Source organism: Eubalaena glacialis, chromosome 11 (genome assembly GCF_028564815.1).
Source record: "Eubalaena glacialis isolate mEubGla1 chromosome 11, mEubGla1.1.hap2.+ XY, whole genome shotgun sequence".
In the NCBI taxonomy this organism is placed as follows: domain Eukaryota; kingdom Metazoa; phylum Chordata; class Mammalia; order Artiodactyla; family Balaenidae; genus Eubalaena; species Eubalaena glacialis.
In genome coordinates, this window is record NC_083726.1 from 12,753,350 (window position 1) to 12,773,430 (window position 20,081).

The 20,081-nt window shown below is 42.7% G+C and overlaps 1 protein-coding gene across 5 annotated transcripts in view; it reads right to left on the reverse strand.

Annotated features, from left to right (window-relative positions):
- HMGXB4 (HMG-box containing 4) overlaps positions 1 to 15,914 on the reverse strand; it is a 30,926-nt gene extending 15,012 nt beyond the window's left edge. For 3 of the 5 annotated variants that reach the window (XM_061205641.1, XM_061205639.1, XM_061205640.1), the window contains exons 1-5: positions 15,862 to 15,914; positions 11,209 to 11,307; positions 10,412 to 10,560; positions 10,084 to 10,162; positions 8,343 to 9,298 (exon numbers count right to left, since the gene is read on the reverse strand). In XM_061205641.1, coding sequence (XP_061061624.1) covers positions 8,343 to 9,298; positions 10,084 to 10,162; positions 10,412 to 10,560; positions 11,209 to 11,239 — 1,215 coding nt within the window. In that variant the 5' untranslated portion in view covers positions 11,240 to 11,307; positions 15,862 to 15,914. Of the gene's footprint in view, positions 1 to 8,342; positions 9,299 to 9,861; positions 9,977 to 10,083; positions 10,165 to 10,411; positions 10,561 to 11,208; positions 11,308 to 15,861 lie in introns of those variants that run through there. The other 2 variants (XM_061205643.1, XM_061205642.1) reach the window with 2 other exon arrangements.
- Between the last annotated feature and the right edge of the window lie 4,167 nt (positions 15,915 to 20,081).

Genomic DNA, 20,081 nt, shown 5'->3' on the forward strand with positions numbered 1-20,081 from the left:
GATTCTGCTCTAAGAACCCATTCCTTGGAGTGTGTGTGACAGCATGAGATCTGCTTTCCCCAGATAGTTCCTGTATGTCTCCCTCAGTGTGTGTAACTCGCTACCCAAGTGTAATTCTGATGTTTGGAGCTGACATAGTTTAAAAAATAAAATTATGGCTCTTTAACATATACCAATGACTTCACCTGGTGAAGAGAGTAAAATCCAGGTGCACTGGGCTGACATTCTGTTGGACTGAGCAACTGCTGGCCTTCATCGTGGAGCCTTCCTAAGGGATTTTCAAGGGAAACTCTGACAATTTTCACCTTATGTGCTGACCTTAGAACCTAACCATTGTGCTCTAAGATGCAACTCAGGCCTGTGGATCCAAAGTTTGGAATTCGAACTTAAGGGTTAAATTTTTTCCAGGGAACAGACATTTTTCTACATTAATAGTTAGAAATAACACAAATAATGGATGGTCTCGAGACATCAAAATATTTCCAAGTGACTCTAAATGCAAGGCTAGTAACTGCACCCTAGACTTTCTAGTGCAAGAGAACAGTATGGCAAGTAAATCACAGTAGTTACATCTGAAATAACATGGGCTCTCCTTTAACAAAATGTTAATATTTTAAAAACTTGGATACTTTATTACTAGCAGCAAATGACTAGCAACAAATCCACTTAAGTGTGACTCACAAAGTTGTAATTTTTACAGCCAGAACCTCTTTTTAAATGTTTGAGGATATGTGTCACAATATCAAGACCTTCTAAGAGCAACTTCTTAATGCCCTGTTTAAAGCAGTCACGCTGAATTCTTTGAGATCATAGAACTCTTTGAGAAACTCTGATGGAAATCCCTCTTCAAGCCCATCTATGAACCTATAGCTTAGGTTTAAGAACCTATTTTAGTTTAAGAACCTATTTTAAAGGATAAAACATCTGGGAGTTAAGGCAAAACATCATTTATGAATCTGCAAAATAAAACTTGGCTTTCTTCTGCTGATGACAGGAACCCAATCTCTTCATTGATGTTAATACTGTGTAGGAGACACTGTTACCAAGGCTTTACCTATAGAAACTCATTTAACCAGCCCAGCAACCCTACGAGGTAAGTTCCATCATTCCTGCCATTTTAAAGATGAGAAACAGATCCAGAGTCATTTACCCAGGGAGTGGCAGGGCCACCATCTGATGCTCTCCTGAACTAACTTGACTCAGATCCCTAAATGCCATCTGGCTAAAGGAAAGGGTGACAGAGAAGTAAAGTTTTCACACCAAAGCTTCTATTTTAACCATTCTGAATGGGAATCTATTTCTGCTCTCTCTCATAATACACCACTGAATATAATTTAAACATTCTTTCTGGGTCCTGTAATCAGAAAAATCTGGGTTCAAATTCCTGTGCTGCCACTAAACAGGTGTGCATCCTGGGGCAGGTTATTTCACTTTGAGCTTATTTCTGTGAAATGGACAGGATAATACCTACATCTCATTGGGTTCCTGTGAAAATTCACCAATATACCATAGATAAAAAACTTGGTGCAGTGCTTAGAACATATGAACAACTCAGTAGGTATAGCTCTTATTATTATTGTAATTTACTAAAGCCCCCTTCCTGCCTTCCACATGGTTACTTTTAAGCTTCTGCTGGTTGGACCTCCTGTGGTTCTCTGAACATCCTATGCCCTCTTGGGCCTTCACATGCATTTCCACTCCCTGACTGGAATACCTATTTGGCCTTAAGTTTCGGTTCAGGGCTGCCTCTCCCTGAAAGCTTCTTGGACACCCACAGGCTCTCCCTGGCACTCTGCACCCACCTCTGCTGAGGTTCAACACTCTGAATGCTTTCCAACCCCTTACTACACCCGGAGCTCTTTGAGAGCTAACACTGTACCTGATTCAGTGCCTGGCACAATGTAAGTGCAGAATAAATATGTACTGAATGCATAACAAAGTCTCAGAATTGTGTGTGCAAAAGCCAGTACGCACATTCATTTGTGTTACCTTGTCTGCTTTCCACAACACCCTCGTAGGTGAAGTTCTACGAAGAAAACAACAGGGTCAGAGTGGTCCCCTGACCCCTCTCCAGCTGATGTTCCTTTCCCCAGGGCCCACGACGTGCTCCAAGGAGCTGTAGGAAACTTGCTCTATAACATCTGCTTTTGGTCCTTAGAGACCCTGTTTTCTTTCTGGTTCTTAACTGCTTTCCAAATAGGTGATAGCTACAGAGTTTGCTTCCTAAAAGGTGGATGTTAATATTAAAAAGCAAAAGAAAACATAAAACCATAAAAGCAGAGCCCCTTTGCTTAGTGGAATATGTGAAATGAGTGGTTGAAAAAAAAACTTTTAAATAGGTGTTTTCAAGTATATTTTATGCTTCCAAAGAACATGGGATGAAAGCAACAGTCGTTGTAACAGCAGCTACTGACTGAGCCCTGCCCTGTGCCAAGCGTGCTACATGTACACCTAATTTAATCTAAGTAACCCTATTTCACAAGTGAGCAGAGAAGTGAGGAAGCAATCTCAAGAGAACAAGGCTAGTAAGTAGCAACAAGAACAAGAACCAAATCTGCTGAACTTGAGTCCAAGCTTTCAGCCCCTTCATTTCCACATCTGTATGCCTCCATAGGACAAATCTCAGACACCAGCGCACCATGTCTCCCTTACCCTAGAACCTACTTTTAGCTTTGTCAAAGATTGGTTGTGGCACCGGGTAACCGTCTCTTAAGTTTTAGAAAGGCATGTGCTACAGTGGAAAGAGTACAGCCTTGGGGTTAAAGAACCTCTATTAAAATTCTGGCTCCATGTCTTTTCTTCTCAGCTTCCTCCTCTGTGAAAGGGGGCTAACAATACCTATCAGTCAAGACCCCTACATGTGCAAAAATGCCTCAGAGAGCCTGGCACATAGCAGGCTCTCAGAGATGGTACCTCCTGATTTGTACCACTTATCGCTACTGTTACTCAGCTTCAGTCTTACCAGAGGGAGAATTTATGTAACACCATGACAAGTCTAGTTATCTCTCAGAATTCAGTTTATTAGTAGATCAACAGCAATGCCTGAGTGTGCCAGGCCCTAGGCCACTGGGCCAGGCTTCGTTTGCTTAGAGGAAATGAGAACATTCTGGAAACATACAGATAAGTGAAGGCATTCCTCTGAAGTGCCAACATCACAGATTTTAGTTTGAGTGGTAGTGAATGGGCTTTTACTGATTTAGTAAAACCAAAAGTAAGGTATTTCTGAAATGTTACCATATCCTGCTCCTCCAATATAAACCAAAAGATCCCCACTCCAACGGAATGGTCTTTAAGGGGAAACGATGCATCAAGGTATCACCATATGATTTCTCTCTCCTCCTGGAAAGCAGGATTCAACAACAAAGAAACAAACAGGCAAACAGAAAAGCTAAAAACACACTCCCTAAATGAAACTCCACACTGAAAGTGTCACCGTTCACAAGGGAGATAGTCCAATCTCCCTTCTTCGTATCAGTCAAAATTCTCCAGGAAGAGTCCCCCCTGCTGCCTTCGCTTCTCACTCTCGTGTGAACTCTGCCAACCTGGCTTCCATTCTTCCCACTACACCTGTACTCCTGTCTTCTCAAGCAAGAGACCAATCTGTTCTTGAAACTGTCTTCCTCTCTCTGTGATGCTAAGCCCTCTCGGTGTCTCCTCCAGCACCATGGCCCCTCTTCCCCGTCCACTGCCCTCGTGTGTGTGCTACACGATTCCGCTCTGGGCTGTATGACCTCCAATCCACTCACACGTGTCATTTACTGCCTGCGAACACCCAACTTCTAACCCTGGTTTCAGGTGGTCCACTGAACTCTAGGTCTCACATTTCCACTGCTCCCTGGAAAGTCTACTGAGATGGTGACTGTAACAACTAACACGTATTGAATGTTATTTAGCTAACGTGCCGAACACCGTGCAAAGCCAAGCTTCCCAAACTTTGTTGGTTCATGGTTCCTGTGTGGGTCTTCACGTGGTACGTGCTTTTTATCACAGCGATCACTGAAAGGAATGGAACATAAAAAGACGCTGAAACTGTGAATTACTTTGCGCTAGTTCATAAGGTACCTGACAGATGGCAAGTATGACTGTTTCTCCTGAAATTTTAATGTTGAAAAAATCTAGTGGTGCCACTGTGAGTTTGCTGTGGCGCCCCAGAGGGCCTTGGCACACTGAGGCCCTGAACACCTTTCCATGTATTACCTCACTGAACCCTTAACAACCCTACCAGATAGGTCTATCATCATCCCCACTTGTAGATGGAGAAGTCATGCAACTTGTCCAACATCGCATAGCTTCTAAGTGGTAGAGCCAGGAATGGAGCCCAAGGGGTCTGGCTCCATTGCCACGCTCTTAACCACTTAGCTATGCTGAATCTCTAGATGCTTGTATCTTGGAATCTAAACCTAACTTTTCTTCTTCTCCCAAACCAGCCATTCTCTTGCTTCTCTATTTTCACTGCAGTCTTGGTCACAGATTCTAGGGTAGAAAGGGCACACAGAGGCCTCCTGCATTTCCACCAGTGGGCTCCCTGTGTGTGCTCACTGCAGGCCGAGGGAACGCTATTCCTGAAACCTTCCTTTCTATCTCTAGGTGGACTTTCAGATACTATTTTTTTGGCTGCACTGCTCGGATTGCAGGATCTTAGTTCCCCAGCCAGGGACTGAACCCGTGCCTGTTGCAGTGGAAGCGCAGAGTCCTAACCACTGGACTGCCAGGGAATTCCCTCAGATAGTTCTTTTTTTACACTGAAACAAAACCCAGGATTTAAAAAATTTTTCTTTCTTTATTTTTTTGGAAAGGATTTTTTTTAAAGCTCCATGGAAATTTTCATGCACAGGTCAGGTTTAAAAAACATGGTGTATGTCCCATAAATAATCTGTTGGCTAAATAAATGATTACATTCAAAGTATCAGGTTTCAGATTTGGACAGTCACAATCAAATACTGATTCATAGTAAGATTTTTTGCTATAAACTGAAATTCACTTTTCACTAGCAACTGCTAGCTGCATGGGGGAATTATAAATAAGTCCCTACCCTTGAGGAGATTATAATTTTATCTTGCAAGGCACCCAGGTTCAAAACCTTAAGGGACATCTATATACTCATTTATGTTTCTGGCTCCCCAGAGCCAAGCCCAGCTGCCAGATCTTGTCAGTTTTTTCTTCAGAGTCTTCCTTGAATCTGTCTCTTCAATTTTATTTCTATCAGGCTTTCATTACTGACCTCCGACTATAATAACCTCCTGGGTGATCTGCCACAAGTCTCTCCTTGGTCTAAGTCACCAGGTATAGCTTTATCATTTTATTCTTAAATTATCATTTACAGCATATTTAAACTCTGCTCATAACCCCAAAGTGCCCATGGCCAAATCCCTTACTTTGGCACTCAAGATTCTTTACCATTTGCTTACAACCTACCTTTTCGATGCTATGTTTTCATCCACATATTCATTCATGTGTCACAAAATGCTTATCAAGGACATTGAGGAGTTGAAGGTAATAACGTTAAGGTGGCTAAGAGTCCCTAAGGAGCTAAAATGCCCTCAAGGAGTCTTCAGTAGGGGAAATCGAATATACACAAAGACAAATCCAATATAAGGAAGAAAACAAGTGCAGTAACTTCCCATAGCAAGGGTGTTATGGGAATTCAGAAGTTAATTATAACTGGAGAGTCAGGATGTCTTAGAGGAGGTGGCATTTGATTGCATTTTGAAGGGAAGGCAGGGCTTCAATATGTGAAGGAGAAAAAACAAGGGGAAGAAGGTCACTGCAAAATACCATCCAAGGAGTGGAGCTAAGACTGTAAGGAACAAGTCTGGTTTCCACACAGTACATGCAAAGCAGACTAACAGGAGGTAAAGCTGAAAAGGGAAGTTTCGGGCTAAATCACAATTATGAATGCTTGGTCAAGGGTTTGGACTTTGATATTTATTCATTCAAGAAGTATTTACTGACTTTCTACGATGGGCCAGACTGTGGGTTATGTACCAGGGACAGAGTAGACAGCAAGACAGACATGATCCCAGTCCTCCTGGAGCTTATGGGTCTAACATAAAGGCAGTAAGGATCCACTGAGGATGTTGAACAGACAACTGTCATCATCAAAGTGGTCCTTAAGTTCATTCCGGCATCAGAGTAAGATGAATTGCATGGGGGAAGAAATGGAAAGGGGGCCATTTATTACTACATTAAGTACTGGGAGGGATGAGGCAGTGGTGATAGAGGGCATAAAGCTGTGGAAGTTATTAAAGAGGAAGAGTATCAGGCTCAACAGTTGAGTGGAAATAGTGGATGGTGTGGGCAGGGAAGAGGGAAATGTAAAAGTGAACCATAAGGTTGGAAAAAAATCAGAACAGTGGTTGGTTTTGGGGGTGGGGCTTGACTGAGAAAGGGTATGAGAAACACCACTGGGTATCTGTGATGAGGGTAATATCTGTATCTTGACAGAGGTTTGGTCACACAGGTGTGTGAACTTATCAAAACTCATCAGGTGCTATACTTAACATCTGTGCATTTTACCATATGTGAATTTTACCTAAAAAAAGCCCAGAAAACAAATATTGAGCTTAAGTTAATGATATGCAAGCTGAAGTGTTTAGGGGTGTGTATATGATACCTACAACTTACTTTAAGATACATTAACAAAGATAAGATGGATTGATGGATGGATGATAAAGCAAACAGCAAAATGTTAACTGAAGAATCTCAATGGGTGGCATATGGTATTCACTGTACAATTCTTTCAATGCTTTTTGTTTGAAAAATTTCATCATGAAGTACTGAGAAAAATAATCAGCATATAGTTTTTAGTTTGGATTGACTGGTAGGACACGCGGACTACAGAAGGAGATGGAGGAGGAGATGCATGTTTAAGGGTCTGGACGATGAGCTCCATTAGTGACACATGGCTCTGAGGTAGCCAAGGCATCCAGGAAGAAATATTTATCAGACAGTTGGAAACACAGGACTAGAGTTCAGCTGTTTTGCTATGTTGCTTCCTAAACATCTCTCTGCCTCCATGTGTTCCCTTCTGCTGATAACATTTTCTTCTTTAGAGCTTTCTCTGACCACCCTGCCCTCCTCACATTTAGCACTGTAAGATTAGTTTATGGCATCATCATGTATCACTAGAATGGAAATTCTTGGAATAAACAGACTCTTACACAGGATATGTACTATTTCATGAAACAATTTTGGAATAAACAATGAATAAAGCCCACCCTAGTACTGGGCTGTTCAGTTCTTGATGCTCACACTGATTCTTAGCTCAGAAGGTACAGTTAAAAAAAAAAAAAGATACAGCTTTTTCTCTCTGATCTGTATACTTGCTTAAAAGGCACTCCTACTAGTGGAGAAAATCACTTGTGCCTCAATTATAGACTGAAATGAAATCGCCAATCCCATATTCTTAATATATTTGCTTTTCTCTTTCTTAGCTGCCTTTCTTTCAGATTTTACCTGACATTTAACTTTGCAGAGCAAAGGAAGAAAGTGGTTGTCCTTCGGTGGCAAAACTATGATTTTTTTTCTTTCTACTATTCAGAATTTCTAAATTTCTAGAAAAATAATATATTACTTTGGTAATCTGGGGAAAGAGTTTATCTTTTAAAGGAAACCTGTAATGACACAGTCATCAGCCCCTGTACTGTAGTACAACTGCTAGAAAGTTTCTTGAGTTGTGAGAAAGAAATCAAACCAAGGTGGCTGATTTCTCATTCCTGTCTCCTCAACAAACAGTGAGATCACTGAGGCCGAGAGCTGCGTCCTCCTGCTCCTTTCCACCTCTCAACTCCTATGGCAGCACTGGGCTCGGCACACAGGAAGCGCTCAAATGGTGAGAGCACACACCTTTGACACTAAAAAGAATACCAGAAAGTAGCCAACACCAGTTAGTCGGAAGCCATTAGCTTACTTTGTTAATCGGTCATCATTCTAATTTCTTTTTTTTAATCATTCTAATTTTGAAAATCTGTTTTTCACAATGAACTCACAGAATGAATACGTTTTTGTATCTCTCAACTGCCTCAGCCAGACAGCGCTGCTGAGTGAAAGAAATTGGGTTTGGTTCCTTCTGTGAATTTTAAGGGTCAGTTAGAATAAGCTCTGTATTTCTAAACCTCTGCTTGGCACGGTGGGAGAACAACTCTATCAAGAAAACCCATGAATAATTAAGGTCGCTGCTATTTCTGTACCATTGGTAATATTTTCTACTTTGTATCATTCCAGCAGGTTTACCTGGCTACATTCCCAGTGGTTCATCTGCTAAATTCCAAGTCCACTTACTACTGTCAAGGAAAAACCTGCTTCACCTCTTACCCCGCATCATACTTTAAAAAATGCCTTACCTTTTCTCCTCTGTCCCTCTCTTTGTCCTTCTCCTCTCTCTTCTTTTTTTTTTCACCGTGCCCATCTGCGTGGAGGCCAGGAAGCGGTGGAGGAGGGGCGGCTGCTCCAGTGTACGGGACGCTGGGAGGAGGGCCGGGCGGCGCTGGGACCTCTCCCACTGCTGCAGCGGGAAGTCCCGAACTTCTCTTGGACTTGGAGTGTCGCTTCTCTTTATGCTTCTCCTTGTCCTTCTTCTTCTTGCTCTTCTTTGACTTCTTTTTCTTCTTGATTTCCCGGTAAGAATCATCGATCACTAACTCCCCAGCCTCCAGCTCCCCGCCAGAGGAGGAGTCTGATTCCACTAGAATAGGTTCAAGCCCTGAAAGATCAAGGTTAGCACTGTGGGATTCTGGGAACTGGGAGGCATCAGACCCACAGCCTTCAGGGCCAGGAGACGAGCGTGAGTCTGAGGATGACTTGTGCTTCTTCCGGGCTGTTTTCAGAAAGCTCTGTAACTCATGTCCTAGGAGTAAAGCACCTTGCTCATCCCGAGCTGACTTCTTAGAGGATTTTTTCACAGTCGCTTGTTGAGAGGGGTACTGAAAAGACTCCTCATCAACTGAGCTGCTTCCCTTCTCCTTTGGTGAGAGAATAAGTTTCATCTTTAACCCATCAGGCTCACGAAGAGTCAGTGTCTCTGTGTTCACATAGAGCGGTTTCATTTTTTTGGATTTGTGGGAACCACCATCCTCCAGGGACAGCTCCCCACTGCTTCCGCTGACTTTCTTCCTGTGGTGTTCCTTTTTACTCTCTGAATGGCTTGAAGAACTGGAGGACTTTTCTCCTGTCTTTTTGGAAGGCTTGGTGCCTGTTGCCAGAGGGGAAGTGATCGCTTTCAACAGGTCCATAGCTGTATCAGCAGATTGCGGGCTAGACTTTTTCTTTTTCTTCTGTGACGACTCCAAAGACGAAATATCTAGAAATAATCAAGAGAAGTAATTGTCCATTTGACAAAGCAACTTCCAGCAAGTTTCCTCTCTCACCAAAAACACCCAACTAAGATGAGGAAGAGGCTAACAGGAATGATTGGAGGGGAGGCCCTTCAACTGATTCCGAACATTCAGAGATGATGCCCACGTGCTTCTTGGCTTGGTAGATTCTGCCTCTGACCCTGGAGACAGTTCTTGCCACTCAAGTTGTTTTTCTTCACTGAGTCTTCACAAGCAATCAAAGAGAGCATACCCAGAAGACTGGACCATAGCTGCAGGATTACGAGTAGTTACAATTTAGATTACGCTGAAGACAAAGCATCATTTGTTCTTGTGTTCAGGACAAATCCATTCTAGGAAAGAGTTAGTCTTGTCAGCTACGTGCATAATATAGCTAAGAAAAACTGGTCTTGTGAGTGGATACGTGCTGGACTGAGAAGTAACCCACAGGTGCAGGCCAGAGGGCCCAGGACTACATATGGCAAAAGGGATGCTAGACAGCAATGGGCACAAGATAAGTGGATGATTGAGGGGAGAAGGAACCTGGTACCTGGTGTATCACAAATGAAGACTGTTCTTCTATGCTGAATCCTCCAAAATACCAGCCCTCCACCTCTCTCCTCCTTCACACTGGTTTATCGGCACTCAGAACAAGAACCACTGTCCTGTTAAATAGGCCACTGAGTCAGCAACATCTGGATCCCTTTCCCCTACCCCGACTCCAAGAACCAGTGATGTGTTTCTCCCGCCTGTTGCCCCTTCCCATCCTTACCTCCATAGTAGTAATCATCAGAGGAGTGCTTCCTCTTTTTCTTGTGCGTGTCCGTCCCCAAGAAGTAAAGTTCACTATCCTAGAATTAAAGAGGAAGAATTGAGCAATGGATAAGATGATGAGGCAAAGGCAGTTTGGAACCAATGTTGTTTTCTGATGATTTCTGACTTTGGAAAATAAAGTAAAACACAGAAAATAGTGAAAATAGATGTGAATGATGTTTATTTTTCTTTTTAAATGTTTTGAAAAGAAACCTCTTTCTTCAAATACTAGGAAACATGATACGAAATAGTTTAAAACTTTCCTAATTCAAATGTTTAGAATTTACCTTTAACTTCTTCTTGGAAGAATTCCTGACCTGAGCAGCGATTTCTTCCTCTTCCCTTAAAAAATCTTTGTAAGAACGTTTCTTTTCTCGTTGGCTTCGGCCAGCAGCTAGCCCTATGTCCTCAAAGCTGTGATCACCATCAAAGCAATCTGAGAAGCACAGGTTCATTTGGGAAAGGAAATGAGAAAGTCAAGTAAGTCACAACCAAATCGCCACATATGAAATGCAACAGTCCCTTCACTTCCAAATTAGAATCATGTTATTTGGTAAGTCCACTGGAACACAGGGCTAGATCCAAGGGGACAAGAATATGTCTTGATGACTTGGCTGCAAATACAGGAATCAAACATGAAGAAACAATGCTTCCACGCTATGCAAAGGCCCAAGGTGCATCCTTAGACATGGTTTCTTAGTTGTGATTTGGCAGGTGGACACAGACTTGCAGAGGTAAGGCTGAAAAGAATAAGGATTCATGTGCTGTGCTGCTCTGTGGGTGTCCACTGTGTGACTCCTATCCTCAGACTCCTGCACACTGGAGCTGGCAAGGACCACGAGTGCTGCAGGGGATCACCCCAATAGACTACAGAGACTTATGGTTCGGACTCTTGTGTTGGAACCCTGTCCTGGTTTTCGTTTCCATGGGCCCAGTCTGGGGATGACGTGGAGTTTTACTAGTGCTCTGGATCATCACTTGGGAGTCCAGGCTCTGATGGCCAGTCCTGGTCTCTATGTCCATGGGCTGCAAGGATTGAAGAGGACACCCCCTTTGGAATGCTTCTCAGGTTAAGGGGTCATACCTTCTTTCTTCACGGAGTCATCATAAGCCATGGCGGTCCTGCCGGGCCTTTGAGAATGGGTCCCTGTGTCCAGGCTCCTTCCCGTCTACAGGACCAGGTCTGAGAAACAAAGAAGGAAAACCCTCCTGTAATGCGAAATCACTGTGGAGAAGCAACCTTCCAGATGGAAATGCGTAGTGATCCAAGGGCAGACTGGAAGGGCAGCAAGGAATAAAGGAGTGTCTTGTCACCTCGTCTTTCTGTTTGTAAACATACTAGGGATGAAGCTGTAGGAAGTGCACTAGGCTTAATTTGATTTGATTCATGAATTAAAGCTGTTGTTTGGGGAAGTATATAAAACACCTCCCATATAAAAAAATACTTCAAGATTAATGAGAACTTCTGACATGCCAACAGGTCTGACAACACTGAGACAGGGTGAAAACCGACATTAAGTCAGAGGGATAGGTTCAATCACGGTTACAAAATGCACAGATAAAGCAGGATGCAGAGGAAGACAGGTTATACCATGCATTCGGGACCACAAAATCCTACCATTTGTATCGGTGAAAGTCTAAAATCTATTGTATTGCAATTTAAACAGAACTGATGAGAACATGATAGTGATATTAAAGATCTTGAGAGCATAATTTTTTGGTATGCATTTTGTTGGGCTCTCTGAATTTGCTCAAAACCAGAGAAGTGTAAAAGTAGGCACACTTCTTATATTAGTTGCCCACAGAACAGCTTTCAGCGCTATCAAGCCTTTCTTAAAGGCTATAGGTGAAAATAAGGAGGAATTGTCATTTGTCCACTGGTGATGAAATTTTTATCATTATTAAGATTTTCACTGATTTGAAGAACTACTAAAATTTAAATGTTCTAAATATTGTCTTAAATTTGTCAAAATTACTTTTTTGGCATTCAAGTTTATACGTCCATTTTGACTTTGAAGATGACAAGCCATAAACTGCACTCAAAGGTAAAGTTCTTCAAATATTTTTAGGACAGGCAATGTCACAATTCCCGCAGGAAAAGTTTTTGCAGGAAATTTAAAAATTATATGCTAAATATATTGAAAATGTCCTCATTCAGTTAGTGAAATGCTTAAAAGTTGATCTGACTGGTTATTTACTTAAATTTTATTTTACCTTCATCACTATAGTGGGGTTTAGAAATGCTGAAGGACACTTCAATGAGACATTGCCAGTCCCTTCAGGAAGGTATGGATAATAGTGAAGTACGTAACTTTTGGGAAAGAAAAAGATGAATTAACAAAGGAAACTTTCATAAGAGTTACATTTAAAATAAACCAAAAGAAAAAAGACCTACTTGCACAAGTCAGATAATACAATGCACAGATAATGCCTAAGTTGAAAACAGAAAGAGAAGTATTACCAAGAATGATTTACAAGCGAGATTCAGAAACATAAAAAAGCATTTCTCCACCTCCCTAAGAAGTGGAATGAAGAATGAACTTGGTCAAGGTAAGAGTGAAGAAATGAACTGGGTTATTTTACAGGTAATCGGAGAACTATTTACTCAAAGGGCTTTTCACAGGAAATGAAGGGGATATGAGGTCAGGTCTCATGTAGAAACTACGAGGAGGCAAGATACTTAATACAGCCAGTTTTTCATGTTCCAGCATCAGGCACTCAACTTTCTCAAATAGAAATTACTGTCATCCCCTGTCCACCCAAGTGGTGTAACTCCACAAGGGGTTAGGGGAGGGGGATCATCAAAGGGAATTATATCCATTCATTTAAAAATAGTATATCCACTCACTGGCACTAAAGTAGTGAGCTTATTAGAAGAGTATATGGATCCCATTAATCTTCATAGGCCGATAATGCCAAGAAATACATCTTGAGACCTCAGCTTAAATGTTTTCCATGACAAATGGAGTTTGGCAAAGAACGTTTGAGAAATAATGGGCAAAAAATCTTAAATATTCAACATCATCAATGTGTCCACCAATCTGTTGTCAACAACAAAATGCTCTTCTGTATGAAGCAAAGGCAGGTCCTGAGACTTATAACCAGGCCTTCCCTTTGGTAACATCAAAACTAACATAAAACAGAGCTGAACAACGAACCGTCAGAATAGGAGTTAAGTACCTCTGAAGACAGTATGAGAAGGAAAACAATGATGTCACTGGACTGTGAAAAAGTGCTCATGGTCTCATAACTGACTGCTTTGAAAAACAACCAGTGGATGAAAAAATTGTAAAAGGGAACAGAAAATTAGGAGCTGATCCTCAGAGGCACAGAGCAGCACAGAAAACATGTGCTGGTTGTTAGCATTATGTATTAGAATCAGGCCTGCTACTATTTAATTTTTACAAAGACATGGAAGAGCACTTTATAAATTACATGATTAAACAACCGATAGTAAAAAATGAACAGGGCCTGAAGGCAAGTCTAATTCAATAAAGAACTGGGACAGCCAAGAGCTTAAAAAACTAAATTTAGATGCAATGGACTATCTCACTCACAGCCTGGGCAGACTGATGGACCCTGAACTTCTGGGTTCTTTAAAATCAGGATATTATTGCAGCCCAGAGGTTAGTTTTGGTTGCTGACTCATAGAAGAAAGATGAAACCAGATAAAAAAGTCTCAAGCAACAGTGTGGAAGAAAGGCAGAGTTAGGGCAACATTTATATAAGATCAGACGACTCCTGTGATATTCTTTCCAGGTCTTGAATATTATCCACGATAAATTCAGAGTCCAGGGTTAGGCAGCAGATTCAGGATCAATGAAAATGAAAAATATTAGGTTTGATATTCACATTAGAAAACAGAAGCCATAATTACATTAAACGTTGGCAAATGTAAAACAGGTGTTAAAGCTCATTCTCCCGAATTCCACAAATTTTGGAGTTTACAGAATCCAATGTTGTCAACTTCAAGAGGCAGTGATAATTTTACAATTATGTTCCTCTCAGTGGGCTAACAAATGACAACAGAAGTAAAAGTTCATTACTTAAAGCTGTTTATGGAAGTAAGAAATATGCCATCATAAAAAATGTGTACTTTTGAAAGGTGCAAATTATCAAATGGCTCTTGTGGGACTTTTCTTCAGGAGATGAAAAAGGAGAGGCAGAGCTGCTCTTCCACTTGTAGATAAGTACATGCGTGATGTTCAGGCTTTGCTTTTAGAATTATCAAAGGAATCAGGGGAAAACTGAAAATCACCAGACACAGTACTTTGTTATTTTGAAGGTCCAAATTACAAATACTGAAAAAAAAAAAAGTTTCAGAAGGTGATTTTTTGAGGTCATCTGAGCCCCAGCAATCACTAACAAGCCTCTTCATCCCAAAATGTAAGTGTGTATTGAAAAAGACAAAGCCTCGGAAACGGGGCACTAAGCAAAATCCTGAGACCCAGGTCCAGTCCAGGAGGACAGCCTTGCTCAAGATTCCGTGTTGTCTTCTTCCAGCACTTCTTTCAGGAACTCAAATTGCCAGTCAGTGCAGGAAAAGGAAGATGCACATCCAGCTGTTGCCAGTTTCTGAATTGTTGTCGTTGTTGTTACTTCTAGGATAGGAGCAGGGGATGTCTTCTCATTTTCGTCGAGATCTCCTCCAATCTCAGAACCCAGCGACTCCGAATTCTTGCCACTCCCTTCTCCACGAACCTACCTATGCAGCACTCACAGCCCCTGCCAGCTCTGGGAACTGCAGAGATACCGACAGCCTGGGATGGGGACTGAATCCTCTCACTGTAGTGCAATTGAGCGGAACCACGACGACCTCACAGAGCGGCTGACAACACACATTCCCAAAAAACCAGCGGTACAAATTTTGACAAGCCTTGTCCAACCAACGGGCTCTACTTTGGATTCAGTTTTTTATTTATTCTGCTATGGGGGAATATAGTCAGCCACCAGCTTAGCCATCAGGAAGCAGGGAGATAGACGGTTCTCCTCTTCTGCCCGATAGAAAAATAAAGTGAAATCTACAAGTACCAGCTTTGGGGGGAAATGGGCCTGGATGGAGAAGAGCCCACTCGGAAGATACGTTCACACTGGGTCGCACGCAAAGAGTACACACCACACCGGGTTATTGCTACAAAGAGTCCCGAGGACCACCGTCTTTGTGGTCCCCACGGCAAACCAACAGGATTCTCCCGGCACTTCTGCAGCAACAGCTAGTTCAATAAAGCTGTGCGAAGAGGAAAAGAAGAAAGCTCCTTGCATCCTCTCCTGCCAGCCGCGGTCCCGGCCCTCCCGTCACCCCGGCCCCCTCTCCCCTTGACAGCCCAGGGACCCTGCGTCCCGGGTCCTGAGCCAGGCGGCCCCGACTCGGGTTCCCGCGTCCCGGCGGCTCCCGGCGCCCCCGAGGGCGGAGACTGCTGGGCAGGGGGAGGGGCGGCCTCGGCCCGCGGGCCCCCGGGGCGGCCGCACGCCCCCTCCCGGCCCGCACTTTCCCGCCTTCCCCATTTGAACAGCTCCCGCCCGCCTTCCTCCTTCGACCCGCTCCAGCCCCTTCCCGGGGGCGGACTGCGGCCGCTACTCCAGTCCCCGGCTCGGCCCCTGGGCTAGGCCGCAACTGGCCCCGGGCGCCCTCAGGGCGGTGTCGCGGCCCGAGGCGGCGGGTGGTGGCGGGGCGGGGCCACTGCCGCCTGGGGGTGGGGGCCCAGCTCGGCCTCGTGGGGGCTCCGCTCGCCGCTACCTTCACTAGGCTCGCTCGGATCCCGCCTCAGCGCCGCCGACCGCCGCCATCTTGGAGAAGAAGAGAAAAGCGCGAGCGGCCAGGGAGCCTCAGTCGAGCCCAGAGCGCAGACTCCGCTTGGGAAGGGGAATCCCGTTGGTGCAAGAGCGCCGAGCGCATCGAATGAGACGCCGGGCTTGCTGAGCTCGGGAGCTAACCTGTAGTGAGAATTTGCTCTGTGCCGGGCTTGGGCTAGAAGCTTTACGAACGCGATAGCATTTGATTCTTACTGCATCCCTGTGAGGTAGGTTTTGTCACATTTTACAAATGAGAAACAGGCTCAGAGGGAGGGGTTAAATGATTTGCCCAAGGATACACAGGTAGTTGGAGTGGGAGATAGATACTACTTCCAAGTCTTCTGATTCTTAATGAAGTGCTCTTTCCAAAAGACTTTGGTGTTTCCTTCAAGATATTTTTATACAGTAATTCCTGTCTTTGCAAAACCTAGACCATGCAGATTAATAGCAGTGGTGCCTGTCTGGAATTTAGCGTGTACATTTGGGTGTTTGGCATATTTAGGGTGAGGTGGCAGAATATATCTTTATAACAATGCACTGTAAAATAATTTGCATGGCACATCATCTGCATTTCTCCCCATAAATTATTTGCATTTAAAAGTTAGAAACAGCCTTCAGAGAAATGAAGAGATGTTACACACAGGAGAGAAAATTTTTTTCTGTTTTGCTCTGGAAAATTTAGACCAATGGGTAGAAGTTACAGTGTGCAGATCTTGGTTCAATATGAAGACGAATTAATTTTTCTAGTGCAGTTCAATTACGTTGGGCTACTTTTTAAGGTAGTGAGCTCCCTGTCACCAGAGGAGTCCAAGCAGAAGCTAGTGTCCTAGTTTCTGCAGAGCAGAGAGGTTACAGATATAGAATGGCTTCTAGAGTTGTGAAACCCATGAGACTCTATGCAAAATTATGTGTTTGTGCACATGTGTATTTTTCTGGGGTTTTGATCCCATCAAAGATTAAGAACATCTTTCCTAGTGGGCTTTCCATTCCAGAATTGGACAGGTGCTTGAAGATGATATAGTTATTCTGCTCACTTTACATACTTACAAATTGAGACCAAGAGGAACAAGGTGATTTGTCTCAGCCCACACTGTCAGTTAGTGATCAGATTAGGATTAGAAACCAGGTTATTGGACTCTTTGTTCAGTGATATTTTCACCATAGTATGCTCTCTTGAGACAGAGTTGTTGAATAAATTCCCTAAAGGTAAACGCAAATAATAAAAAACTAGCATCGTGACCTTCTCAGCCCCTATCCTGCTCACCAAAAAGACTGGCAATGAGTTTCACCAAAAGGTATGGGATGGCCCTTCTGGGACACGTTGCCTGACGTTAGGCTTCTCAGCTAGGTATTTAAGAGCCTCAAGAATGTATTTCCCTCCTGTTCTTTAGTACTGGTCAGGATGTTCTTAGTTGTACGTGACAGAAACCCAATTCAAAATAGTTTACCAGAAAAGGAGAATTTGTTGGCTGGCATTATTGAAATGTCCAGTACCTTCAGGTGTGGCTGGATCCAGGGAGGGACTCAAGTTTGTCTCTTGACATCTCTCTTTGATGCTTTCTTCTGAGTTGGCTTTATTCTTAGGCTCCAGGTGGTGACTCTGACAGCCCCAGGCTTTATCGTCTTTGTTGCTAGCAATGTCCCTGGAGAGGAAGTTTCTTTTTCCCATTTGTTTTGGTAGATATCATGGGATTGACTCTTCTTTCCTGAATTGGATCATGTGTCCAAACAGAAAGCAATTGGTATGAGCAAAGGTGTGGGGTATGCTGATTGGCTAAATTAGGTCACATCCTCACCCCAAAAGTAGGTCAGGCAGAACCTCAAAGAAAGTCAGAGGTTATTGTCAGAAGGGTAAATGGGTGCTAGGTAGGCAAAAACCATAGCTGTTCGCCTAACTGTACTACTAGCTTGGACCTGAATGCCTCATGAGTCCCATTTGTCCCATTCCTTCTTTTATCCCACCTGAGGATGGGCATAGCAAGTTATTGCTCATCTTCACCTCCTGTAGACTGGAAGTTGGATCGCTCCTGTCTGCTCTCTCTGTTAACTTGGTCTTAGTCTTACATCACTGCATGTGCATTCATTCATTCATTCAACAAATATTTATTGAAAACAGCATGCATCAGGCACTGTCCTAGATGTTGGGCATAGAACAGGGAACAAAACTGAGAGTCTTTGACCCCTTAGAGCTTACATTCTAGTTGGCTTGGAGGGCAGAACATAAAAAAATAGGTACCATGTTAGATGATGATTAAAGGTAGAGAAAAGTACTTGGAAGAGATACCAGGATGGGGTGGAGGTGGTAAGGATTGTTATTTAAAACAGTGATCAGGTGAAGCTTCTCTGATGAGTTGTACACTGGAGGCCTGATGAGTTGTACACTGGAGGCCATCTCAACCAGAAGTAGGTCAGTGTGGGAGCCCGGAGGTCATAGATCCTGGAATGGATGCTGATGGAAAAAGATTCTCTATTGAATATCCTATCATGGCTCTTTCGTTTCTGAAACTTGGAGAGAGAGAAAGGAGGACCTGCTTGGTAGCCTGAGTTGGAGAGGGACTTGGTCATGGTGGGCTTTGTGAGTGATAATGCTTTGTCCCATGATGAGTGGAGGATGGCATTTAAGATATGTGAAGATTGGGCACTCCCTGGGGCTGGGGCTGTTCTCTGGTCCACCTGACCCAAGTAAAACTGCCCAGTGCATGGCAGTAGCAGGTGGTGGCCCAACAAGTTGTGCTTCATTTGGACATTTTCTTCTTCAGACCATTTTTCTGTGCTTTGCCCTTTTCAGCTGGGTTTTAATCGGCTTCTTTGTGCTAGGCCTGACGGGTGATGCAGTGATGGGTTGTACATTAGTCAGGGCCCTTTTGGGAGTGACTTCTGGGAGTGATGGGACCTAATTAAAACTACCTTACGAGGCAACAGTTTTTTGGATATGACACCAAAAGCACAAACAACAAAAGGAAAAAATGGTAAGTGGGACTACATCAAGTGAAAAAGTCTCTGCACAGAAAAAGAAATAGTCAACAAAATGAAAAGGCAATCAATGGAATGGGTGAAAATATTTGCAAATCATATATCTGATAAGGGGTTAATATCCAAAATATATAAAGAGCCCATGCAACTCAATAGCAAAAACCCAAACAATCCAATTAAAAACTAGGCAGAGGAACTGCATAGACATTTTCCTAAAGAAGACATACAGATGGCCAAAGGGTACACAAAAAGGTGCTCAACATCAGTACTTATTATGGAAATGGAAATCAAAACCACAATGAGAAACCGTATTCTGTTAGAATGGCTATCATTGAAATGACAAGAAATAACAAGTGTTGGTGAGGATGTAGAGAAAAGGGAACCCTTGTGCACTGTTGGTGGGAATGTAAATTAGTACAGTCATGGGGGAAAACAGTATGAAGTTTCTTAAAAAAATTAAAAATAGAACTACCATATATGATCCAGGAATCTCTCTTCTGGATATTTATCCAAAGAAAGTGAAAAAGGATCTCGAAGAGGTAGTTGTACTGCCATGCTTATTGCAACATTATTCATAATAGCCAAGACATAGAGACAACCTAAGTGTCCATCAATGGATGAGTGGATAAAGAAGTTGTGGTACATGTATACAATGGAATATTATTCAGCCATGAGAAAGAAGGAAATTCTGTCATTTGTGACAGCATGGATGGACCTTAAGGATATTATACTAAATGAAATGTCAGACAGAGAAAGACAAATACTGTATGATATCACTTATATGTGGAATCTGAAAAAGCCAAACTTACAGAAAAAGAGAGTAGAGTGGTGTTTACCAGAGGCTGTGGGGTATGGGAAAAGGGAAGGTATTGATCAAAGGGTATAAACTTTCAGTTGTAAGATGAATAAATTTTGGAGAACTAGTGTACAGAATGGTGACTATAGTTAATAATAATGTACTGTGTACTTGAAATTTGCTAACAGAGTAGATTTCAAGTATACTCACTGCACATACATACAAATGATAACTATGGGAGGTGATGGATATATTAATTAGTTTGATTATTTCACAATATATACATATACCAAAACATCATGTTGTACACCTTAAATTATAAAATTTTTTATTTGTCAAAAACAAAAGAGTCACAAACCTACAACTGTATATAGAGTTGTTCATCGTATTTCCTT